At 39.4% G+C, this 27,085-nt stretch overlaps 1 protein-coding gene across 2 annotated transcripts; it reads right to left on the reverse strand.

Moving 5' to 3' along the window:
* lingo3a (leucine rich repeat and Ig domain containing 3a) lies at positions 1–25,114 on the reverse strand. Of its 2 annotated transcripts, XM_083558167.1 has the most exons (3): positions 24,693–24,992; positions 3,201–3,275; positions 1–2,071 (listed from the first exon to the last, which is right to left on the reverse strand). In XM_083558167.1, exon 3 carries the CDS (start codon positions 2,028–2,030, stop codon positions 216–218), a length of 1,815 nt encoding a protein of 604 aa, XP_083414293.1. In that variant the 5' UTR covers positions 2,031–2,071; positions 3,201–3,275; positions 24,693–24,992; the 3' UTR covers positions 1–215. The 2 variants fall into 2 exon arrangements, with proteins under 2 accessions (XP_083414293.1, XP_083414294.1); XM_083558168.1 differs by lacking the exon at positions 3,201–3,275 and having other exon boundaries at positions 24,693–25,114.
* Between the last annotated feature and the right edge of the window lie 1,971 nt (positions 25,115–27,085).

The raw sequence follows: 27,085 nt of genomic DNA on the forward strand, positions 1-27,085 counted from the left end.
CACACATATTAACTCTTTATTTGAGGTCTTAGGAAGTCAGGTCATAAATGTATTGCTGGTATTAATTAGATTTCATAATGTTGTGCTAATGGTAGACAAACTGTATATAAAACATACATTTTTAAAAAATACCAAAACATCACATACATCGAATACACCTTGTTACCTAATGGTGTATATGAGTATGGGAGATGAACACCTTTTAATTTATACCTTTATATCATTTTCATATTGAATTTTCGAGCACCGCCTTGGCCCCCGCTGGCTGCTGGGCCGTCCACCTTTCTAAAGGAGTACTCCACTGAAAAATTGTTTTTGTGCTGCCCACGTCCACGACTCCAGACAAAGAGAAGCAAGAAGCAGAAGATGACTACTCCCAAAAATGTTATACAGCCCATTGCTGTAGAGATCAAAATTGTCTTGAGGTCTAAGGTGAACTTTAGGAAGACATGCGTGTCATTCAGATTAGTGTCATTGAGGTCACCAGAATAGGTGCGATTCACCAAAAGACCTGCATCCAAGGCAACCCCACTTACAGTCAATGTGGCAAAGTAAGTGTCATTGCCACCTGCGTTGCTTGCAATGCATATGTACGTTCCACTATCTGTTACTTGAACAAAGTGAATTTTTAACGTGCCCTCTGGTAACACTATGAGACGACCAGTGCTTCTTGTAGTGATGCGACGTCGCTGAGGTGAAATCCAGAAAATTGTTGGAGTCGGTTCTCCGTCTGCTTGGCAGAAAAATGATGCAGCCTGCCCCTCACGTGCTGAGAGCTGCTGTAGCTTTCGGTTGCGTATTTTTGGTCGTTGGCATGTAAAGTGTTCAAGAAGCGCTGAGTCTGAAAAGGCACCCAAGGCTTTACCTTGCACCTCAACAGGTCCAGCACAAACTGGGTACTTGCCGTCAAAGTTAAGGGTCTTGCGACGCTGCAAGACCCATAGCAGTCGACAGTCACAGAACAGAGGGTTGCCATCAACCCGAAGCATTTCCAGAGTGTTCACAGAGTGAAAAGATCCTTCTTCTAGTGTTACTAGCCTGTTGTTGGACAGGTTAAGTAAACGTATTTGCTGCAGACCTCCAAGGCCATAAGGTTGCACACACATCAACTGGGTTCCCACAAGGTGCAAGTCCTTTAAATTGACCAAATCACGCAATGCCCAAGACTCAAGAACAGAAATGGGGTTGTGCGAGAGATTCAGACTGCCTAAATGGACAAGGTTGCGCAGGGCACCAGTTGGAACTGTGGTAATGTTGGTGTTGGTAATGAAAAGCCATGATAAATTGAGGCCTTGGAAACTGTAAGGAGAAATGTACTCTAAAAATGGCCAGTGGTCAATCTCTAGACCCCGCAGGCCACCCAGCTTATGAAAGGTCTGTTCTTCGAATGAGGCAATATTGAGGTAGCGTAGTCGTAGGGACCCCAAACCACGGAGATATGAAAGAGCCTGTCCTGAGATAGAGGTCAGGTTGCACCTTTCAATCGTAAGTTCCCTTAGGCCAGTCAAGCCCAGGAATGCCTTGTTCGATATATATACCAAATCGTTGTCACCCACCTCTAATTTTTGGAGCCTCTGCAGATCTTGGAAAGTAAAATCCACTAATATAACTAATTTATTTCCACTCAAATCCAAAACTGTGAGATTGGCAAGATGTGAGAAGGCACCCATTGGTACCAATTTCAAATGGTTGGCACGCAGGCGTAACACACGAAGCTTTAGTAAGCTGGAAAAAGCATTGGGCTCAAGCACACTGATGAGATTCTCACTGAGATCTAAGTCCTCCAAATGTTTGTAGGCTTCCAAGTCACTGTGCTCCACCCAACGCAACTTATTTCTACTCAGGTCTAGAAACCTTGTGTCAGTTGGAATTCCATTGGGAAAAGAATTCAGGTACTTGTTCTGACAATTCACAGACTTTCTCTGGGGTACACAGTTACAGACTTGTGGACAACCTTGGCTATGGCATACAGGAGCTGTGATCTGTAGCAGTAGAAGAACCAACAAGCCCAAGTCAGGATACACAGCCATGCCCTTTTTCTTCACCCAGTTTGGATCAGTGGACAAGATACCTAGACACAAAGATACAGAGTATATTAACACCATCTAAATTCCCATATTCCATACATATGTTTATATTATAATGGTTGAGAGATTTTTGTGTGAACCTATTTTGAAAGACTGACATCTGCAACACATCTCAAAAAAGTTGTGACGGGGCAACAAAATTCTGGAAGTGTTATTAAAAATTAAACAGTTGTAGAAACATTTTGCAACTAATTAGGTTTATTGACAACAGGTCAGTAATATGATAAGGTATAAATAGTATTAGCAAAAAAGAAGTTATACGTAAACATGATCCAGAAAAATTATCCTGTTTTAAAAAATAATTTATGTAATATTTAAATGTTTTCTTAGATTTTTGGACCCCAATGAATGTTAATAGGTTTAGTTCTATGTATCATTAATTATCAATTACTGCAAGTTTAATTTAGTAATCTGGTTGGTCCAGATTTGATTCAGCTTTACATTTTGATAAACAAAATAATTACATCGTAGAAGCCAAGTAAAATGTATTGCCAAGTTGAAGACATTTTTAACTTCAATACCTGTGATAAATTCTTTAGTTTTCCTTAGTGCAAGTCACAATTAAAAACAGAGTGACAGAGCAAGACATTCTCGGTTGCTGGACCTCGGCTCTGGGATGATTTGCCAGTCCACATGGTCGTCAATGAATCGATGTGAATCTAGATTTTGTGTCATTTTGAATCATTTACTTATTTACTAGTTTTATATTTTGATTCAGTTTAAAGTCCCTATTTAATGTTTCTTTGTCTGTTTGCTTGTTTGTGTGATTCTTTAATACTTTGTACAGCATTTAATTGTATTCAAGAGTCAATGTTTTATAAATAAATGTGGCTGACTGACTGATCTTTTTATTCTGTTCAAGGAAGTGCAAAGGAAGAAACAGGAAGTTAAGGCAGGGCAGAAAAATGCGGCAAAAGATTGCAGCTAATGAATGTACAGGCCACAAAATATATATTTCGATACATTTTATAATTACATTCATATATATTTATGCTTTATATCCCATGCTGTCATTTAATTTGTTTTAAAATGTAGCGTAACCTGAAAAAAACAAATTTAAGGGGTTCTCTGGTGCTACAATTTGTCCAGTAGTCCAGGGATCATGGTATCCACCTCTGCCTTCTCCCAGAACCAGGGCCAGGTCCAGATGCAGTATCTCAGCTAGTTCAGCTCCCAACTCAGCTCCCACTGTGGCAAAAAAGAATTAGGTTAATGTATTTGTCATAAAATGTTCTGATTTCTTTGATTTCTCTTCACGATGTTATGCAAAGAAAATGCAACAAAACCTAAATGATAAAAGGAAATGTATCCATGAAAATTTTACTCATGATTGTTTACTGTGTTCAATAATATGTCATTTTAAAATAAATTTCTAGCAAAAAAAAATATTTCCATACTACACTATATCGACAAAAGTTTGGGACCACCTGGCCAAGATTTGTATGTGCTTTTTTAAACATATCATCCAACATTTAGTGCCGATTTACTCTTACAATAACCTCCACTCTTCTGGGAAGATGTTCCACTAGATGTTGGAGTGTTCCTGAGGAGAATTGTGCTCAGTCAACCACATAGGTGTTTGTAAAGACAGGTACTGATGTAAGTTAGGTGAGGAGGCCTGGTGTTCAATAGCAACAAACATTTTACAGAGGATTGTTGGTCTGTGTTGCTACCTATTATGTTATACTACACTGGTTAACTATATACTTAGACAGTGGTAGACAGTAACAAAATAAATATAATTCATTACTATACTTAAATCTGTACTTTACTGAAGTATTTCCTTTTTTTGTTGAGAATTTTACTTACAACTATATTTTGTGAAATTAGTTGCTCCTTTTTATTTATATGTGCATAAAAACTTCCAGCAAACTTCCAGTTCAGCATCAACTCAACAGCAAGCAGAACATTTGAAAACTAATAAATGATAAAAGGACCTCCTGACTCTAACTGGTTACAAATTGCGGTGGACACAGCGAGACTTGAGGTGGATAGGCAATGGGTAGAACACCTTAAACACCTTAAAGTTTGGGAAAGGCCAGATGAAGCGTGGAGCAAGCCTCCAAGTGGCTGCCCCAAGCGACCTCTGCGGAGGTCTGAGACGGATCGGCAGAGCTGTGATATCAGTAGGTCGGGAGAGTAGGGTGGCGCCCCCCAGACAGGCAGGATAACTGAGGTTGGGCAGCCACCCTAGCAGGGCACAGGTGCTAGAGGAACAGTAGTCTTAAAATGTAAACAATGACTTGTTCACGTTCTAAAGTTTGGGAACGATGTGCACTTAGATATTCTGTTATCTGTTTGAGCCGTGAGCCCAGAAGTGTGCGCCGCAAAAACAGAAACAGAAATCAAATGTGCATCCTCTGCACATGTCCAAACCACCTCAATCGGGCCTCTCTCACTTTGTCCCCAAAACATCCTACATGCACTGTCCATCGAATAAACTAATTTCTAATCCTGTCCTGTCCTGTCCGTAAAAAGTTAGATATTTGACTTTGAAATGTAGTGAAGCTAAAGGAAAAATCAACTTAAATGGTAACACTTCAGAAAGATACAGATACGTGAAAAAGCAACTTAAATACAGTGACAAATTAAATTAACCTCGTTTCTGTCCACCAATGATGGTAAGTAATGAAGAACATAGAGCTTAGGCACAAGTAACCAAATCCTTCTTGAAATCATCATCAAAATGGGAAAGTGGTAGCTCAGTTGTTAAAGCTATTTGTTACTGATCTGCATATCAGAGGTTCAACCCCCAGTATTGCCAAGCTTCCACACTTAAGCCCCTTGAGCAGGGCCTTCCACCCTCCTTGCTCAAGGGATACTGTATCTTGACTAGCTTTGCACTCTGACTCATTTTAACATAATTGGGATATGCAAAGAAAGAATTTTACTGTGCTGTAATGTACATGTGATAAGTAAAATAGCTGCCAAAAACGTTTAAGATTTAACATATAGGCGGCAGAAATGGCGAGCGTTGAGTGTTTACCAACCCAGACCTTTCATCATGTTCCTCAGGGCATAGTTAAACCTTTTCTGGAAGACTGTACTGTGAAAGTAGAACTATATGGGAACACTGGCTTTCTGAGCAAATTCGACTAAGTGTACTGCAAGAAAACAGTGGGAAAAACAGAACCCTTTGTAAAGAGCAACTCATGATATGTCTATGTAAAACCGCTCAACCACATGCCTGCTAATCAGTTTTTGGAAGGCAGAATAACTTCCTGTTTCTCTAACTGCAGTTCCATGCTTCTAATCAGATAGCTGTGTTTTAATGTTTATGAGATCAACAAAAGAGGGGGTGAATTGATTGATTGACAGCAGAATTTATTGTAATACTGCATCACGAGTTTCTTTTATAGTTTTGTTTCTAGTTTCTATCTTACATTTTATATTCAATCTTTTTTCAATGAATGCAGTTAATCATACAATAAGCACACAATACCATGTGTCTAGGGGGTACCTCAAAATGTGCAAATGCTTTCACATGCCACAAAGAGATCAGTCCCCATTTGAAACTCCGAAACTCATCTCATCTAAAAATGTATTCAGTTCCCTGCTGTAATTCAAGGCATGAGACTATTGGGTTGAGAGATCACGCTTGAAAGAGACCCCCCTCTATCAATTCTCTCCGTGGTTGGTAATCCAAGCACATGACCAGCCTCTCGTTAAACCTTGTATCGGGTAACACTGAGGGCCATCCACTCAGCCCATGTCTTTATAACAATCTGGTGGAGTGCAGGAAATGTTATTCAGACAGTAGTTTTCATTAGCAAAAAAAGACAAGCATCCAAGGTTTCTATGCCATAAAAAAAAAAGTCAACAGAGCTTGTTAAAGATTTTTTAAATTAAATATGAATGAATGGTAATGGAAAATGACTTAGCTTTGGTTTTACCACAAAAACGTACTACAAATGTGGCAACTAAAGACAACTTGCTTTGCAACAACCGACATATATTGTGAATGTGGGGAAAATCGTTGTCAGTAATATAAGGGAGCCCTGGGAGACCTGTAAGCTTTATTCATTAAAAAAAGGAGGAACTTAATTATTAATGACATCATTGTATTCAATATATGGGACACTTGGCTGAGTGCCAGTATGTGCTATTCTCTACTAGTACCTTAGCCAAGAGCAAGAATATAAAGGCATTGAAGCAGGAGAAAAATGTAATGTTGTTCATTGTAGATTTATCAGTCTGACAGCTGACAAAGATCAAACTTTCCAGCAATGTTTTTAAATAAAACATCTAAGGTCTTGCCCCTTTTAGAGGATTTCGTTCATCATTTTACCTCTTATGAATTAAGAAGAGACTTTCAAGTAAAGTCTCTTCTTAATTCATAAGAAGAGACTTTCAAGTAAAGTAGATCACTTTTAACAGTGAACATTGTCACAACAAAGGCTTTATATAGAGAAAATACATGTGTAATCAAGAAGTGTATCCTTATTAGTATCCCCCTATAATGGGAAGTGGTAGCTCTGGGGTATCTGCTTGAAAGGTCAGGGGTTTAAGCTTCAGTATCGCCAAGCTGCCAGTTAAGAACCCAGGTAAGGACTAAGTCTGGTTCCTCTCTAGGTTTCTTTCAGTTCTAGTTACTGCAGGTCTGCCCAACTTCCTTATTCTTAAAAACCGGTACCAGCACACTCCTTCTCCATTCCTCAGGCATCTTCTCACCTTCCAAAATCTTGTTAAACAATCTGGTTTAAAAACTCCACTGCCATCTCTTCTAAACATCTCCATGCTTACCGGTATGTTATCTGGTCCAACCGACTTTCCACTCTTCATCCTCTTAATCGCTGCTCTCACTTCCTCCTTACAAATCCTATCCACTTCCTGCTTTACCAACTCCATATCATCCAACCTTTTCTCTCTCAATTTTCCTTATTCATCAGCTGTTTAAAATACCCCCTCCACCCTTCAGCACATCCTTCCCAGTCTCGGTCTCTCTGCCTGGCCAATCGGTATAAATCCTTTTCTCCCTCCTTAGTGTCCAACCTCTCATACAGCTCCTCATATGCCTTTTCCTTGGCTTTCGCCACATCCCTCTTTACCTGCTGCTGCATCTCCTTGTACTCCTGCCTACTTTTCTCATCAATCTGTCGATCCCAGTTCTGTTTTGCCAACCTTTTTTTCTTCTTATGCTGTCCTGCACTTTCTCATTCCACCACCACGTCTCTTTGTCTTCCTTTCTATTTCCAGATGTCACACCAAGTACCTTTTTAGCTGTCTCCCTTATCACTTCTGCAGTAGTTGCCCAATCATCCAGCACCTCTTCAGCACCACCGAGCCCCTGTCTGACCTATTCCCTGAATCTTATACTACAGTCTTCCTCCTTTAGTTTCCACCATCTTATTCTTCTTTCAGGCCTTACTCTCATCCTCTTCTTACAGTCTCCAATCTCCTTCAGGTTGCATCTCCTACATAGAACATAGTCTACCTGTGTGCACCTTCCTCCACTCTTATACATCACCCTATGATCCTCCTTCTTCTTAAAATAAGTGTTTACCACTGCCATTTCAATCCTTTTAGAAAAATCTCCCACCATCTGCCCTTTCACATTCCCCTTCTTAAATCCATACCTACCCATCACCTCCTCATCACATCTGTTCCCTTCACCTACATGCCCATTTAAGTCTGCTTTAATCACCAATCTTTTATTCCTAGGTACACCTTCTACCACTTACGCCAGAATTTCTTCTTCTCCTCCATCTCACAGCCCACTTGTGGAGCACAAGCACTGATGACATTTATCCTCACCCCTTCAATTTCCAGCTTCACGTTCATTACCCTATCAGAAACTCTCTTCACCTCCACTACACTCCTACTGTACTCTTCCTTCAGGATCACCCCTACACCATTTCTCTTTCCATCCACACCATGATAGAACAGTTTAAACACCTCCAATGTTTCTGGCCTTACTCCCTTTCCACTTGGTCTCCTGAACACAAAACATATGTACCTTTCTCCTCTCCATCATTTCAGCCATCTCTCTCCCTTTACCAGTCATAGTACCAACATTTAAAGTGCCCACCCAAACCTTCACTCTCCCACACTTCTCCTTTTCCTGCCGTCTCTGTAGACATCTTCCTCCTCTCCTTCTCCTCCTTTGGCAAACAGTAGTCCAATTACCATCAGTACCCTGTTGGCTAAAAATACCTGTGGCGGTCGTTAGTAAACCACCAGCTACGTACCAAAAAGAATTAAACAGGATCAGCACAGAGGGTTAAGAGCCAAAGAGTAGCAACTTGGCAATACTGGGACATGAACATCCAACCTTCCAAACAGTAACCAAGAGCCTTTACCCACTGAGCTACCACTTCTTATATCAGGGGGGATTTTAATTTGGATATATTTATACCTATACACTGACCAGGCATAACTTTATGGCCACCAAACATGCATAACTTTATGACCACCTGCCTAATATTGTGTTGGTCCCCATTTTGTTGCCAAAACACTAACCCTGACCAGTCGAGCATTAACAGCATTTACTTCTTGTGGGTGGGAATTGGCCAAAACTAAATTATTGGTATAGTAGGAGTAAAGTCTCTTTTCTGTAAAATGACAAACAAACTCCTTTTTTTGATTTTGGTGAGCTAAAAAGTAAAAGTTAGTTTTCATGCAACTGTGGAAATTGGGCAAAAACCCACCATGACCACTCAAGCCACAGTTGGGGTTTTTTGTGCACATTACCTGGCAACAATTTTGAGTTACAAGCAGCACTTAATGCACTTCAGTAACCCACATAACTTTCCATTACAAGGTGCAAGCCAGCGAGGAAGAATAGAGATTCTACAGTTTGATGAATATCCTTGGCGAATGCCCATTATCAAGAGATTTTTTTTTAATGTGTTTTTGGTGTAATCAAAAGCCATCTCCGGTCAAACACTGAATTATAGCTTGTTACGGAAATACAGCAAGCCACTGGTGATCTATATCTGACCTCAGACTAAGCAGAGGACTGAATTATGGCAATGATACAAAGCCAGCTGGTTCTTTAAAAAGCCTACATTATTCGTCTTAATAACACTGCAGTCATTATATAAATAATGTTATGATTAGGTATGGATTTACAAAAAACCCACAGCAATTGCTAAAAATTAAATTGTCACCTCAAACAAATGGGTATTTTTCTTTACTTCAAGATAAACTGATCCCAAACATCCCAAAAAGGTCCTATGGTCCAATCCATACGATAGTATTCATTTCATTTTCATTGTGGCATTTTGGCACATGCACTTATTCAGAACAACTTACAGCTGAGGTATAAGGGCTGGGGATGGTTCCCTGACCGGGGATCGAACCCGGGTCGCAACAGTGAGAGTGCTGCATCTTAACCACTAGACCACCAGGGGACCGAAATAAAAGCAAACTATCTCATAATAATCTCAATCTTTCTTACCCTAAGTATGCACTACAAATAGTTCTTTCTAAATAGCGTTAAGAGTATACAGTGCACAGCTGTTTTTTGGTATTGTCTGTTTATATATTTTTGCCTATTTTCTGAATTAATTTTTGAACTGAAATAATACCTTGAGTGTTCACTGAGGCTGTTTTTTGGTCAGTTGAACTTGCTGGATTGTGAGGTCCCCTGGTGGTCTAGTGGTTAAGATGCAGCGCTCTCACCGCTGCGACCCGGGTTCGATCCCCGGTCAGGGAACCATCACCAGCCACTCTCAGTGCCGGTCCCAAGCCCGGATAAATTGGGGAGGGTTGCGTTAGGAAGGGCATCCAGCGTAAAACATGTGCCAAATCAAACGTGCGGAGGATCCGCTATGGCGACCCCTAACGGGAGAAGCCGAAAGAAAGTTTGAACTTGCTGGATTGTGATCCATATAGTCTTCATCTTCATTCTCTCAGTGTATTTATATATTTCTATTTTAGACTGTCGTTCTCTGCAGAACAAACCACCCCAGGGCGAGCTGGCACCGCATTGTGTAATATTTCAAGTGCCTCTGCTGCTCCACAGGACAGTGTTGGTGCATGGGGTTTTAAAGGACGTGATGAGCAGAACTGTTGCGATACAAAAGTTTGCATAGGACAAAGAAAAAAGCAGGCTGTCAGACTAAATTTTTTTGAAATCCCAATTTTTAAAAATTTATCTGAGCGTTTGATCAACACATACACACTTACATTTGGTATGTAAGCATGCCAAGAGTTGGCTAACAAATATATATTAATATATATATTAAAAATAATGGGCAAATTTTCTAGCTATTAAAGCTCAGTAAATATTCAACCACTGCATTAATGTCCTAGAATAGCTGTACCTTCTGACTGCAATGTCATATTTCTACAAACATTAGAATACAATCCCAACAATCATAAAATAGATACTCAGAGGTAAAGTGTCAAAGAGACACCAGTCACGCCTCCCTCCAACGCTCATCACTCTTGCTCAGCCTCTCCCTCCTACTAATCACCTAAACCTGTCCTCCATTTACCCGTCCCCTTTATAATGTCCCTCTTCCCCTTCATTGGCGGTCAGATCTACAGTTTATGTACCATAGATCATCCAAACTACCTACCACTCTTACAACCGCCTGAGTTTCCCATGCTCCTAGCTACGCTTCAGGTGCAGCACGACTCAGTTAATTTATTAGTTTCCTGCATTGTCATTTCTTAATTTCTTGTATTTGTATATTCAAGATCAAAAAACGACATTCTGTTTTACTCCTGGTTCCTGATGCCTGGTCTAGCCTGCATCGAGGAGTGGTAGCTCAGTGGTTAAGGTGCTGGGTTACCACTCGGAAGGTCGGGGGGTTCAAGCCCCGGTATTGGCAAGCTGTCACTCTTGGGCCCTTGAGCAAGGCCCTTAACCCTCTGTGCTCCAGGAATGCTCTGACCCCAGTTTCCGAGCAAGCTGGGATATGCGAAGAACAAATTTCACTGTGCTGTAATGTATATGTGACAAATAAAGGCTATTCTATCAAGACCCTAATATCATAGCAATTTGCCCATAAGAAAAACTACATGTATCCCAATATTAGAAATTTTAAGATGTAATATCTTTTGTAGCCTTGTAATTACTTATACCATAATAATAAGTCAATATGCAAATGTTATTTCTATTTGATAAAAATAAAATAATAATAAAATAGATATAGATAGATAGATAGATAGATAGATAGATAGATAGATAGATAGATAGATAGATAGATAGATAGATAGATAGATAGATAGATAGATAGATAGAAAAAGAAAAGAATGCCTGGCACATCAAAAAACACAGAAAGTGAGGTGCAAATGCCCCACTGTGCTCAGTTTCAGTTCATATTCAGATATTCTGGTATTTTTGGTCAGCACCACACATATGGCTCAAATGGCAAACTAATGTTTTGTTAGTGATGCTAATTATAGGACCAAGTACATGCATTTTAGCAAGTCAGGATTCTGCTGATTCTGAGTTGGTACTGTAATATTCTTTTTCTCTGAACACACACTTACACACACTTAGTGCTGTGCTGGTGACATTTTATGGACTGATACAAAAGTGCAGCAAAACAAGAAGAGTGTGAAAAGTTTCACATCACCAGCTTCCTGGTTACAGTAGTGTCTTGCCGCATACGAGCTCTAAAATGCAAGCCGTTCTGATCGGCTACTGCTCACACAGACGAAGTGAACCAGTGAATTTTTCCACTGCAGAAATGAGTAGAAAACTAGTTCCACAATGACAAACACCTTCTCCAACACCATCCTATTTAAAGTCACATCGAATATGAATATGTAATTGATTAATAATGGATTTTACTCGTGGTTTTCTTTCATGAGGTTGCTAATCACAGTCTAATCACTAAGTTTGGAGACAAAGAGTCCAGAGATTAGAAAAATCCTTAAAACCAATTCAGGATTCAGTACCTTATTTGGACAGAATGTGTCAGAATACTCTCAAACACTCAGATGCTGGTGTTACAACCCTAGGTAGCCCCATGTCCATACTGGTGTTCTGTATGTGTGCTTTGTGTGCAGGTCCGATCCACTCCAGAGTTTGAGGCCTGCCCTACCCTGGCTGATCCCACCTCCTTCACGATGACATCATCCACCTGTTTCCTATTTAAGGAGAGAGGAGTGAAGCAATCGGAGAGAGTTGTTGTAGTGGCGTTCTGACTGTTTGTTTTGGTGTTCGGGGTATAGCTTGGTTGTTGATGTTTGTGATTTTGACCTCTGCCTGTTTACTGACTTTGAGCCTGTTTAGCCCCTTGGACTACTGTTGTTTGTATATATTTATTTTGTACTATATTGTAATATCTTTGGGCACTGTACATATTTATTTCACTGGCATTAGGGGTGTGGCTGCCATTTACTTTGGGTGAGGGATTGTTTTGTCTTTGTTTTTGTAGCAGGGAGTTAGGGAAGCTGTTTGTGTTTTCCTTTTCTTTATTTTCAGGAAGGGTAGCTTTCCCAAAACAGTCCTTTTTGTTTATTGTTTTGGCCTTGGCCCACCCTGAAGACAAGCCTGTGAGTCTGTGTACATATATTTCTGTGTTACAATATACCAGCACCTGTGTAGCAAACCTTTTTGTGTGTGTTTATGGTTTGTGGTGTGTTTGGGTTGTCAATTTATAAGATCCATTCTTTTGAATCCTGAGCTAAATACTCTGTCCGGCCTAACCCAAGACTGGGTCGTAACAGATTTGGGGGCTCGTCCGGGATATCTTATATTTCGTGTGTCTTCGTGTATCGGATTGCGGTATAATGGCATTTGATTTAATCACATTCACTTTGTGTCCTTCATTAGAGGTATTTGATGGGTGTAGGAAGGATGATCTCCTCTTGATTGCTGACTTTTTTTAATGTGTCCCTTTGTCGGACTGCTAGCAAGAAGGTAGTCAAAGCGGCACTATATAAGACACTCGGGGCACAACAGGTCTTACCTGAAAGAGAAGCACCTCCAGGAGGCGCTGCGCATATTACCCAACCTACCCAGGCTCCTGGCGGAGCGGAAGCTATGACTGAGCCGGAGGAGGTTGAGTTAAATCGTGAGCAGCCCCATGCTCGTACTCGCACCGTTTCCGTGAGAACCATTTAAGGTACTGGCAGTTGGCAAGTGGATAAGCAACAATTAAACAAACCTGGAAGATGGTACACACATTTATCTCCAAAGAGCAATTAGACAACAAAAAGACTCTACAGACGAATGACCTCATTCTTAGCTCCAAACTGGACAGATGGTCTGGTTCTCATCCCAAAACCTCAAAGTGCAAATTGCCCTCTAAAAATCCCATACCTCATGTCACGTCTTGTATGAGTCTGATACCATGATCTTTATTATTATCTGTATGATGTGTGATCCTTGCTGTGCTTTTATGGTGTTGCCTTTGGGATTTCTCTATGGGCTAAATTGTCACTTCTGTTGTTTTGACCATTGGTTGTTTATTGGCATTGAGCTTCCAGATTGTATAAAAGCCACTAATTTGCTGTTAAATATAATTGATTTTATTGTGAATTGACTGATTTGTTTTGAGATGTGCACCCTCTGCAGGACTTGAGAAAGGTTTAAAGGTCCAGGTGTGGCTGGATGGATTGTGGCCTAGTGGGAGCACATGGTTTTTAGAACTTAACTTATGTCAAGTCATGTAAAGTAAGATTTTATTGCCATCTCAGCAATATACTGTTGATACGGTACACAGTAAAATAGAGCTACCACTAAGACCACTGAGACTAGAGATGGCAAAAGTACACACATCCTTTACACAAGTAGAAAGACAGATACCTATGTTTTAAAAGACTCTGGTAAAAAGTACTGCCTACATTTTTTCACTCAAGTTAAAGTAAAGAAGTTTGGGCTCTGACATGTACTTAAGTAAAAAGTAGCCATTATACTGCCTGTTTTAGCGTCATGCTGGTAACTGGACCTCACATCATATTATTATATTAATACAAAAGAATTTCAAATTTTGTTATCTAATAAATGTTTTCAGGCGTTTCTGAAAACGTTTTGCTGGACAGTGTAGTTGGCAGAGCGGCGGCGCTCTTCAAACGCTTTAAGACCCGTTTTTTTAAGCGTGGAAATCAAGCTGGCGCGTTGGTCAGGCTCCGACAGCGCAGCTTTAGAACTGCGTTGCCTAGCATCTCCACTCTCTAGCTAACAAAAAAGATTATCATGCTCTCCCGGTCAAACAAGGACTTTTTTTTTTACTTTGCTGCTCTGTGTTTCATTGAAACCTGGTTGAATGAAGCCATTCCGGAGAGCGTGTTACATCTGCCTGACTTCCAGCTGTTCAGAGCGGACCGTGACACAGAATGGGCGGGGAGGCGGTGGGACAAGCTTCTACATTAATGAATGGTGGTGTACAGATCATCGAATGTAAGCCTTTCTTCTCACCACGGGGGTTTACCTCGTTCATTCTGTTAAATGTTTACGTTTCTCCGAAAGCGTGTGTGAACGCAGTGCTGCAACAGCAATCGCAGACTCTGAGTAAAACCCCGGGACTCTGCTTTAATCGTTCTCAGGGACTTCCATAAAACAAACCTTACATAGAAACTTTCAAAATTCAAATAGCATATTACATGCCCTACCAGACACAAAAACATTTTGGACCACTGCTACAGCACAATAAAGGATGCATATCGCTCCATCTGCAGAGCTGCTTTAGGACTCTATTGGTTCATCTTCTCCCTACATACAGGCAAAAACATAAATCTGCTAAACCTGTAGTAAGGACTGCAAAAAAGATGGACCAATGAAACTGAGCAGAGATTACAAGCCTGTATTGAGTGCACTGATCTGATTGGAGTGTTTTTGAAGCTGCTGCCTTTAATTTGGATGATCTCACAGACTCTATCAGTTTCTGTGAGGATATAGGCATTCCTACCAGGACTCATTTAACATACAATAACGATAATCCATGGCTCACAGCAAGACTCAGAAAGCTTCGTCAGGACAAAGAGGATGCCTACAGGAATGGAGACAGTATCTTGTATAATCAGACCAGGAACACACTAACAGAGAAGATTAGATTGGCAAAGAGGAGCTACTCTAAAAAGGTGGAAAATCAGTTTTCAGCCAACAACCCTGCTTCAGTGTGAAAAGGCCTAAGAGACATCACAAGCTACAAGACACCATCCCCCAGCTCTGTAGGGAATCAACAACTGGTTGATGACCTAACTGAGTATTACTGTAGATTTAAAACTCCCGGTTTCACACCTTACCCATCCTGACCATCTCACCACTCAATCATCACCACTTAAAGCAGCCCCCCTCCTGTATTTCAGATCAGTGAAGATGATGTGCATCAGGTCTTCAAGAAACAAAAAAGAAGGAAAGCACCAGGACCAGATGGAGTTTCACCGGCCTGTCTAAGAACCTGTGCAGACCAGCCGGCATCCATCTTTTCACAGATCTTTAACAGATCACTTGAACTGTGTGAATTGCCTGACTGCCTCCATTGTTTAAAAGGTCCAAAAGAGGATGTACTTTCTATGCCAGCTGAGGAACTTTAACCTGCCACAGGAGTTGCTCAAACAGTTCTACTCAGCCATCATCAAATCTGTCCTGTGCACTTCAATAACCTTCTGGTTTGGTCTCAGATACAATATCCGACATCATAAGACAACAGAGGACAACTGAAACAATTGAAAGGATTATTGTTGCTCCCCTGCCCACTCTACAGGAACTGTAAACATCCAGAGTGTGAAATAGGGCTTCAAAAATCACCCTGGATCCCTCACATCCAAGCCAAATGGCAGACGCCGTTTACCAAGTACCAAGATAGCCAGGCACAAGAAAAGTTTCTTCCCCAGCCAATCTACTTCATTAACACTTAAATGCTCTCCCAAATATGCAATAAAACAAAACATATGTGCAATACCACTTTTTCTAATCTAAATCTGTACTTTGTGCAATAATACTCTTTATATATTTTTTTGAAAAAAATTGTGCAATTACAAAAAAATTTATTTTGCTTTTTTTTTTATTTCACATTCAAAAATGTGCAACTGGAAGCCTCTGTCACCAAAACAAATGTGTGCAAACACACTTGACAATGAAGCTCCTTCTGATTCTGAATGTCTCTGTTCACATGTCACAGTCATCACTGACTCCCTCTGTCTCATCCACGTTAACCCCATACTTCTTGTTGCCTTCTGCCTTGCTTGTTGTTAGACACAGGCTAGCCTAAGTCTGTGGTGTGTGACTGCCAGGAAATGGTACATCTGTGGTAGGTTAAAAAATCTTAGCAATGAAAGAAATAGGTTGATGGGCTGAAAACGGTGCACCATGAAAAGAAAAAATATTCATGTCCCCAAATAGATTCAATATTACATAGTACATATATCTGTGTAAAAAATTTAATGAGTGAAAGTAAAAAGTTAAGTTAAAATAAATTAAAATACTGATACCAGAAAAAGTTCAGTACAGTAACTAAGAATTTGTCCTCTGTCGAAGACCAAGGTGCTACAAGGTTCTACTTGTTCGTGCTTTTTTAAATATATTTCTGACACTAACAATTAGGCAATTCACCTAAAGCATTGTGGACAATTGGGTTTTTGAACAAATGAAGCATCGAATAGCTCCACAGACCCAAGATGTGGCTAATGATTTGTCACTACAGATTGTGTTCTTGTTGTGAATGAACAGACTGGTGTTAAATCCCTCTGCTCATTGATCCTTATCCTTCTTCCAAGTCTATACTGTTAAATATTAAAATGTAGGTCCACCATTTTCCTTTAAAAAACACAAAACAATTCTTTAAACATATTTAGCAAGTTATCTTTTCTCTGCAGTTTGTTTGTATTAATTGGAATGTTTACATTTTACACAATTGTTTCTATAGTTTGCATGAATATTGTGTGCCGACAAGACTGAGGGAAAATAAATGACCCATGGCATTTCTAATAGGTACACTATATGGACAAACGTATTGGGACACTTGACGTTCCCAGAAATATGTCTCTTTGGGAAAAACTGATATCGCAAAGCTGAAGGAACACAGTTGCATATGGTGTATTTAGATGTGGTAGTATGAAATTTTCCCTTAACTTGAACTTGGGGACCTAAACCTGTTCAAGCATGACAATGCCACTGTGTACAAATCAAACTCCATTAAGATATGCTTTGCATGGGTTGGAGTGGAAGATCTCCTTCGTTAGAGTTTTGACCTCAACCCTATTTAACACCTTTGGGGTGAATTGGAACACTGACTGCACCTCAGGCCTCCTCACCTACCGCAGTGTTTGACTTGACTAACACCCTTGTGGCTGATGAACGCAAATCTCCACAAGCTAGTGGAACATCTTTCCAGAAGAGTGGAGGGAAATATAAGAGCAAATTAAGGCTAAATGTGGAATGTAATGCTCAAAAAGCCATCTGTCCATAAACTTTTGGCAATACAGTGTAAGTCAGGCAAGTTCAAGTTCAAGTTAAAGTCACATACACATACATACAGAGTACGTCAAGCAGTGAAATGCTTGACGCGCCATCTTGGTATTCACGCAAGCATTCAATAGTCCTTTTAGACCAGAAGTACCCAAACCTTTTCCTATGAAGGGCCAAAAATCTAACTTGATTGGGGGCCAGGGGGCTAAAATGCTACATTCTTCCAAAATGTATTATATTATAATAATATTTGCCACGGTTCACCTCATTTATGATTTCATAATGTTAAGAAATCAATAAATTCAATGAGACTTACAGTACAATGAGAACAACCCATGTATAGTTCAATGCCCAATACATAAGCTGCAGGCAAAACAGCCATATGCTTGTAATATCAATGACCTCTAATGAGAGGCATAAATAAGAGCTGCTTCTTATTTTTTTTTAAGTTTGCCAAATTGGGTTGTAACTGACTTACTGACAAAGGTTTTATGTAAGTGAGGGTCAGTCAGTTTGCTTCTTAGTTTACACTTGTTTAAATTCAACAGACTGAAAGGCGACTCCCAGAAGGAGGTACTGACAATGATTCTTTATTTAAAAAATAAAGATCTGTGTCTGTCAGGAAACACAGGTGAATGGGTGAGTGGAGACTGGATAGATGGAAGGGAGGACCCAAATGCAGACAATGCAGAAGCAGAGCAGAACAGGGGTCAGGAACACCTTGTGCCCAGAGGATCCTGACAATGGCAATGTCATTCTTTCAATAATTTTTCCCCTCTTCTAATATAAGGCATAATGGGCCTTGAAATGGCTGTATGATCTGAAAACCGTGACAACGACGGGCACGGATTAGACAAGTTCCCCTTTATATTCGCAAATATTATGAAGAACTCAATAAAGGCAACACGGCATGAGCATCACCACAAGCATATCATTCCTGAGCAAGACATGGCAGAGTAACAATAAGAGTTCAGGTTGTGTAAAGAGATTTGTGATAGCAGACTGTTTCCAGTCACAATCAAGTGATTTTGAGCAGGAACATGGGTAACTGAAACCTCAGGTTATGCCGGCTTGACAAAACCTAAAACTTTCTTTTGGCTTCTCCCATTAGGGGTCACCACATCAGATCATCCGTATTCATGATCCCCATGTTTGATTTGGCACATGTTTTTATGCTGGATGCCCCTTCTAACGCAACCCCCCACATTTATCCGTGTTTGGGGCCGGCACTAGAGCACTGGCTTGTGCAACCCTAATGGCTGGGGTAGGTTCCCTGACCGGGGATCGAACCCGGGCTGTAGCGGTGAGAGCGCCGCATCCTAACCACTAGACCACCAGGGACAAAACCTACAGCTGGAAATAATTGCAATGATAATAAACTGTATTACTGAGTTGATTATTAAAACAAAAAAAGGTTTTACATTTACTTTACTTCTTTTATTGGTTTGATCATTTGAAATCTTTTAGCTAGTAGCTGATTCCTGTTTTAGACCCACATCCTACCTGAATATGATTCATACTTTTACAACAGTACTGGCCAACTTTCTTTGGTTTTTATTGCGCACAATCAGCTAATATTTTCTTTTCTGATTTTTCACCTATTAACCCAGGTGTATTGTTTTAAAGCAGGTTAGATGTAAGCTAGTATACAGCTAGTGATACTTGCTAGTCATTTGGTTACATGTGAGGTGGGGGAGAAAAACAACAACTCCATATTCCCTTTCAAACCTAGCATGGTGTATTGCACTCTCATGAGACAAAATGAATTATTTATATGCCCAGCTAAATTACCTTGTCTGCTTTTTGTCAGTGTTTTGGCAGAAAGTCAGTGACAAGGTCATGGTCTTGCAATGTAATATTAATGGAAGACAGAACCTTTGAATTTGGCATTCGGGCCAGTAATGTGGCAATAGTATGAATCATATTCAATTAGTCAGGAATCAGCTCCTTGGTAAATATTTCAAATGACCAAACCAATTTAGGATTAAAGTAAATTAAAAACAGATAACAGTATATTATAGTTTTTCTCAGTTGCTTTGGAGCGTTTCTCAGATCAGAAATGAAACTCAAAACTACTTGTTCAACCTCTACATCAGTTAGTCATTTGTACTCATCAAAAGAAAAACAGTTCTTGTTGCTTTGATCAAATTGCGAATGCTTGTGTACATGCATTTATTTGATTATGTACAAGTGTCTGTTGTTTCCTACATTATCAGTTGTTTATGTCATGATGATCAAAATATATTATACTGGTTTCACCTGAATAGTTTTAACCCCCAAAACATCTCAGCATCGGTTCATTGCATAAGTCATTAAATGCAAAATGGTTAGTTGTCATCATCTGTCATCTAAAAGTTCTTTTAAACTTTATTTCGTAAATGTGATTTGAATTGATAAATTGTGCAGATGAATCTTGAATGTGACAATGAAGGCGAGTGTATGGCATCAGATCAACCAATAATCAACTGGTTCTCTAAAACAGGTCAAAGGTGAATCTCATGAACCTTCAATTGGAGAGTGTATACAGACAGAGCAAAACAAAAAATTATAAATTCTGAAAATTGATGAACAACTAAGAAACAAACGAACACTTGTATAATACAATTCAATGTAATTCATTTTTATTTGTATTGCGTTTTTAACAATGAACATTGTCTCAAAGCAGCTTTACACAGATAATGTGGTGATTAAAAGTAAATATGTTCTTTATAAGAACAGTAAAAGTGTAAATCCTGTCCGGTCTTTTGCAATCAATATAAATCAAATATGCAATCAAATAATTAAAATTCATAGATACCAAACAGAAGGAAGCCAAATTTTGTGAATTTTCAGCCACTGTGATCCAAACCATAGTTTATAGTCAAACCATAGTCAAGAAATTCTGAAACTGTGCACCATTATACTGACAACATGCCTAAACATTTTGATGATTTTGTTTGTGAACAATGAGGAAGTGATTTTTCATTCTGATGGGAATGACATGTACTACTTAGTTTTAAGAGATGAACTGAGGATTTTGAAAAAAGTGCAGGCTTTTGCAAGAAATCCAATGATTTGTGCTGTTTGTACTAATTGTTTCGAGAATGCACGTACTGGTTTGCAAATATTAAGAATGATTTGAGAAATGCTCCAAAGCAACTGAGAAAAACTGTATCACTCTCGGCTTTGATAATCCACTCAATAATACAGTTTTTTATTATTGCAACCATTTTCAGCTGTAAGTTTTGTCATGCCTGGCATAACCTGAGGTCCCTGTTACCCCCCATGCGAGCACCTATTCCTGCTCAAAATCACTTGATCGCTAATGAAAACAATATGTCTGCAATCACAACTCACTTCACACAATGCAAATTCTTATTGTTATTCTGTCGTCTTGCTCAAGAATGGCAAGCTTGTGGTGAGGCTAATCTCTTGATATCTGTACTGAGTTCTGCCTGTTAAGGCGAACTTGTTTTCAGAGCAGACAGACCTTTCAACCACTACCAATCCCATGCTTTAGAAAAGGTAATGATGCCGAGAAAGCTGTACATTAGGGATGTGCATATCTAAAACCGAGGCTGATGCGATTGGCATCTAAATGCATAGCCAGCAATAGGATACATTAAAGATACCTATGAAGCAGCTACCAATGCGATAGGATACGATTCACCACTATTATTATTTGATATGACACAATGCGATTTAATGCAATATGATGCAATGGAAAAGTATGATGCTCTGCAATTCAATATGGTAGAATTATATTCTTTTCTTTCTTTGGTTCAGTCAGACAGCAAATCATCATTTTACTTGAATGTCTTATGAATTCTAACGCATGGTCCTTTCACAAACAGGCCTTTATAGTGCAAAAAAAAAAAAACGATTTATTTTCCTGTTCTGTCTCCAGGAAGATGCAGCTCTACCGCTGCCATGTTAATCTCTATTCTATGTGACTCTCAGGACACACCTCGGTCTCCGTAGTGATGTAATACGTCAGTGGTGCTGAGAAAATGCACTTAAGGAACAGTTTAGCGAGGAGAAATCAAACTACATATAAAATATTGTCACAAATAATTGGTCACTTTGTGATAATAATAGTATAGCACGTCTAGTAATAATTATATTATAAACAAATAATTTTGTATTGATGCAAATATGTTAAAAAACGATGCATCTCTTAACAAGTGCAAACTCGCACCGATGCGAATCTGTGAATCTTACCATCCCTACTGTACACTGATGACCCACATCGTGTTCTATCGCTGTGATTTTTCAGTTCATTCTCGTACATGAGGATGTTTATATATTTCCAAACACTCCCGGCCATGCATATACAGGAAGCTGATAAATAGAAAAATCATGGATAAACTTGAATGGGTCCTATTCCATGTAACGTCAAGCATCTCATCATATTTAACTGACAATTAACAATTCTTGTGCTTGATATATGGTGCTATGATATAATGGCAGACAAAATCAAAAGGTAAAAGAAATGTATATAAAACACATTTCTAAGCTATGAAGGCAACACTTTTATTGATAGTGTTGTGCATACTGACCGCATTTGCCTTGTGCAAGTTTAGTTACATTTTGATTACTACTATAGGGCTTTTAGGATAGAGTTGTCAGATTTGATCTGGAGACAGGACTGGCATGTATTAATTATAAGCCATGTATTGAGGTGTCTTTTATGCGTTTCAATTACTCATGCTACAAAACAACAACAAAAAAATAAAGAAGGAATTTTACATAATTTACTATTTGTTAATAGGTCAATCACTAATCATGGTATTGGCTTACAAGACACGAATAGTTGACTTTTTTATGTTTTGAATCTGGCAAAATCAAGGAAATGTTCAGTTTAAAACCATCTGTTCTATTCGTTCGCATGATGGCAGAGGCTTTCGGCTTAGAGCAGGTCTCTGAGTTATGTAAATAAGTTATGTAAATATGGCTGCAGGCAGACAAGCATGGGGTCAAGCACCAAGGATGAGTCATGGGGTTGCCATGGTGTTTTAGTGATGCATGCAGCAAATGTCTTTTTAACAGGTATTGGAAACAATTACACACAAAATTAGTTCTATCACACCCACATAAAAAAAAAAATAATAATAATACAGGTACGGTTTACAAATATGGTATGAGATTTTCCAAAAAAAATCAATTAGGAAGTGTTTTTTTACATTTTCAGGATTTAGAATCCTTATTCAGAGCAACTTACAATTATCTCATTAAGACAACTAAGCAGTTAAGGGATAAGGGCCTTGCTTAAGGGCCCAGCAGTGGCAGCATAGAGGATGGGATTAGAACTTATGACCTTTAGAATAGAAGTCCAACATTTTAAACACTGAGCTACCCCTTTACCAATTAATGGGATGGTACTGTAGTGCAAGAGTCAACATATATTCACAAACTTCATCCCTACGGCCCATTCATCACTGTCCATTATTGCATAATTCACATATACATGTATTAGTCATAACATCACGACCACCTGCCTAATATTTTGTTGGTCCCCTTTTTGCTGCCAAAACAGTCCAAGACCATTACCAGCATTAACTTCTTCAGCAAGTTGAGCTACAGGAGCTCGTCTGTTGAATCGGACCACATGGGACAGCCTTTCGCTCCCCGCGTGCATCAGTAAACCTTGTCCGCCATTGACCCTCTCACTGGTGACTGTTCCTTTTTTTGGACCACTTCTGATAGATATTGACCACTGCAGACCGGGAACATCCAACAAGAGCTGCAGTTTTGCTGATGCTCTGACCCAGTCGTCTAGTTATAACAATTTGGCCCTTGTCAAACTTGCTCAAATTGCCCATTTTTCCTTCTTCCTACACATCAACTTTGAGGACAAAATGTTCATTAGCTGCCTAATATATCCCACCCACTAACAGGTGCCATGAAGACGAGATAATCAGTGTTATTCACGTCACTGGTCATAATGCGTGGTTGGTGTATTTCTCAAACCATTTTATTTTATAGTAAAGCATTTTTATAGGAAGTCGTATGACTTGGCCAATACGAGGCTTTCAATTCAATAATCGTTTGCATCAAACCATACACTTAACTGGCCATATAATAGAGTACGCAACTTTATCATAAAATATCTTTTCATAGATATCTTAATCAGAAAATACTGTGTTTCTGTAAGGTGTAAAGAACATTTAAACTTGATCAAGCCCCCCCTAATCAAGCCCACACTAGAAAAAGCTTGAGAGTCTGAGACTACAGAACTGACAGAACGATCACTTTAATACCATGCTCGCTCTTTCGTTTATTTTCTTTCTGAAGGTTTAAAACATCAATTTCCAGTGTATGTAATCCAGTGTGAATACATAACTGGGAATGGGGGGTTTGTAACTGCAGCTATAATCAGTCTAGAGGATTTGACAGGCAGGAAATTGTCACACTTTCGCAGCACACATTGTAGAATGTGAGATTCAGTCACTTTTGAAATACACAGAAAGAACTGAAACAATGAACCAGAACTCTATGTGCAATGCTGTGCAATTTGCTTCCAACGCAAAGTTTTTCCAAACTTTCAGAATCATGTCTCAGGTTTATTTATTCAGATTACGAGATGTACAGTAAATAAATGGGAATTTCAATGAGGTCCTAGTTTCCCTTGGGAAACCCTAGTGTCTTGCCTGGCAAGAGAGTTAATGTGTAATGAGCCATGTCTTAATGTCTTAATACACAGCTTTTGTTTTGTTATACGACACTAAGAGTCTGAGCAGAAACCCATCAATTAGTGAATTTTATAATGACTATTTTAATTCACTGAGGCAGACTCTGGAAAATGCTTTTTTTTTTTATTATTAAATATGCCATAAATTAATTAGAATTGTATATATTGCTACATGGCATGTGCTAAATAGGTTGGTTTTAGTATATAACTATTACTTAATACTGTATAATTAATGTTTGTTGAAGAATTGTACAATATTAATAATTAATGCATGAGTATAGTGGAGGGTAGAAATGGTTTGCAGATCCAATAATTTAGGTCAGTTTCCATTTAAATCATTACGAGTCAATTCTGGTAGAAAAATTGTCCAAAATTCAAGAAATCAGGACACAAACTAGCATGCCTTTATTGCATTTAAGTCAACTGACTGTAGAGCAAAGTGTTAAACATGATTTAGTTCATCGTTTTCGGATCTCAGTAGGTGATAAATGATCTTGCAGCATAGTTCCGAGAGCTTCGTATGAAGCAACTGCGATCGTTCATGAAATTCATAAGGTCAACAGAGCATGCAGGAACCCTCATCAGTATTCACGCTCTAGTCTTAGAATGGACGGATGCTTACCCAGAAGTGACCCTTAACAAAATCCACATCAGCAAATCCTGAAAGGTGTGCAAGTGTCTCCGCTCAGATTGTTCCTCTGCTGGATTTCTTCACATCAGGCTCCCAGATGCAGCTAGAAAGAGCTTGTTCTTCTAATATGTTCTTTTTTACAGCTCGCTGATCATTTCAGTGTCAGAGTGCAGGGATATTCTATGCATGACTAATCTTCCTCCTGCTCCTTTGTTCCTCACTGCTGGATCCCACTGGATAACAGACTCAGTACACACACTTCCCCAATGAAGAGCTGTTGGGGGGGGTGGGAGAGTGTGCACTTGCTGAAAAAGTGTATGCACGGTGTGTGTGCTTGTGGAAGACGAGCACTGCTGATTTCCAGCAAGAGACATATTGCTGCCTCTCTGTGCATAATAGAAGCTCTCGCTCTCTCTCTCTCTCTCTCTCTCTCTCTCTCTCTCTCTCTCTCTCTCTCTCTCTCTCTCTCTCTCCTCTTCTTTCCACCATGGCTGCTGCATGCCTTCTAAACTCCATCTACTGCCTAATAAGTATTTTAGGGATTGTCTAAAAAGTCTAAGCTGCAGAGAAAAACATGAAGTAGAAATCTGGCATTGGAACAAAGACACCTGACTGAGTGACCGATCGTTTTTTTGTGAATTCTGTGAAACATTTTACTGTTTAGGGTCATTTTCCTGCTTGAAAACACTAATTAGGTGTGTTAGAGCAGTGGTCCCCAACCTTTTTTGTGCCACGGACCAGTTTATTGTCAGACAATATTTTTACTGACCCGGCCTTTAAGGTGTTGGGGATAAATACACAAAATTAAATTATACAACAACAAAAACTGGTATTTTCTAAATATAATAATAAACGTAAATCTACTGTGTTGTTTTTTGTTCATTTTGCTCGTTTGGGGGATTTAATATGGTATATGTATTATTTGTTAGCGGCCGGAGCAGCCCTTTAAGAAGGTAGTGGATGGAGGTAAGACATGTGACCAAGGCATCCTGACATGCATCAAGAGTAAGTCATAGACAGATGTGGCGGAGAAAATCCGGTAATTCTGGAAAATAAAACATCGTTCAGGATCAGATAATAAATAAAACAGAAAGTTATGTATTCTTTCTGTGCGGCACGGTACCAATTCACCCAAAGACCGGTGCAGGTCCGCGGCCCTGGGGTTGAAGACCACTGTGTTAGAGCATGCAAAATACCCAAATAAGCAGGACTAAGGTTACATCAGGCCCAGTGGACCAGAGCCTACACTGATGTAGCTTTAGAGATGATAAATACTTGTTGGGTGTTGAAATCAAACAGGGACTTTTGAAATAAAAGAACAAATTTCCCCACGTGGAAACTGCATCTATTTTTCAGCATACTCCCCTGCGGCAGTTTTACACTTATCCCAATGTTTGACTAATGCCTGGAAAGATTAGAAAGTAACTGTAGAAAGATTTGTCAGTACGCCTGCACTGTCATAGGACAGCCTTCTTTACTTCATCACCAGTGCTGAAATGCTGACCTCTGAGGGACTCTTTTTTTTTCAGACTTAAACTCAGAAAGCTAAAAGCGTGGGCTGGGAACCACGACGATCAGGATTGTATAGCCATCTTTAAAATGTTTATACAATTCAAATGTCTTACTGCAGCTAAGCATCTCATCTCTGTGCTGTGCCTGAAGTCTTCTGTAGATATCTGCAGGTTTTACACCTTCATTCAAAAGTAACTTGACCACCATTCTCTTGTCCACTATGTTAGGACAAAGCATCCATTTTTTATACCTGTCCCAGTTTGACTTGAACACACCAGTACATATATGGACAAAGGTATTGGGACACTTGACTGTTCCAGCAAAATGTGGTTCTTCCCCAAACTTCCCACAAAATTGAAGGCAAACAATATCTTTGGATGGAGCAGCATGAAATATTTCCTTTGCTTGGACTGGGATACCCAAATTTGTCCCAGCTCCATGGAAATATGGTTTGCATTGTTTGTAAATGATGATTCTATGTTTTTGCTCTGTCACCAAGTGAAGGTTCATGAGCTTTACCTTTGACCTGTTTTAGTTGATTATTGGTTGATTTTGATGCCGTTCACTCGCCTTCATCACAGTTTTTCTCGGTTGCTTTGGAGCGTTTTTTGAATCATTCGTAATATTTGCAAAGCAATAAGTGCCTTTCTCAAAACAATGTGTACAAATAGCACAACACATTGGATTTCTTGCAAAAGCCTGTACTTTTCTTTTCATTCATCTCTCAAGTATTTGTGTAAATGAACATCTTATTGCTATTAGAATAACAAGTTCTTTTGTGAGTTTCCTGACATAAATTATGGTTTGGGTTACAATGATTATAAATGCACAAGGCTGAATTTCTTCTGTTTGGCATCTAAGAATTTCAACAG

This window comes from Silurus aristotelis, assembly GCF_946808225.1.
Source record: "Silurus aristotelis genome assembly, chromosome: 13".
In the NCBI taxonomy this organism is placed as follows: domain Eukaryota; kingdom Metazoa; phylum Chordata; class Actinopteri; order Siluriformes; family Siluridae; genus Silurus; species Silurus aristotelis.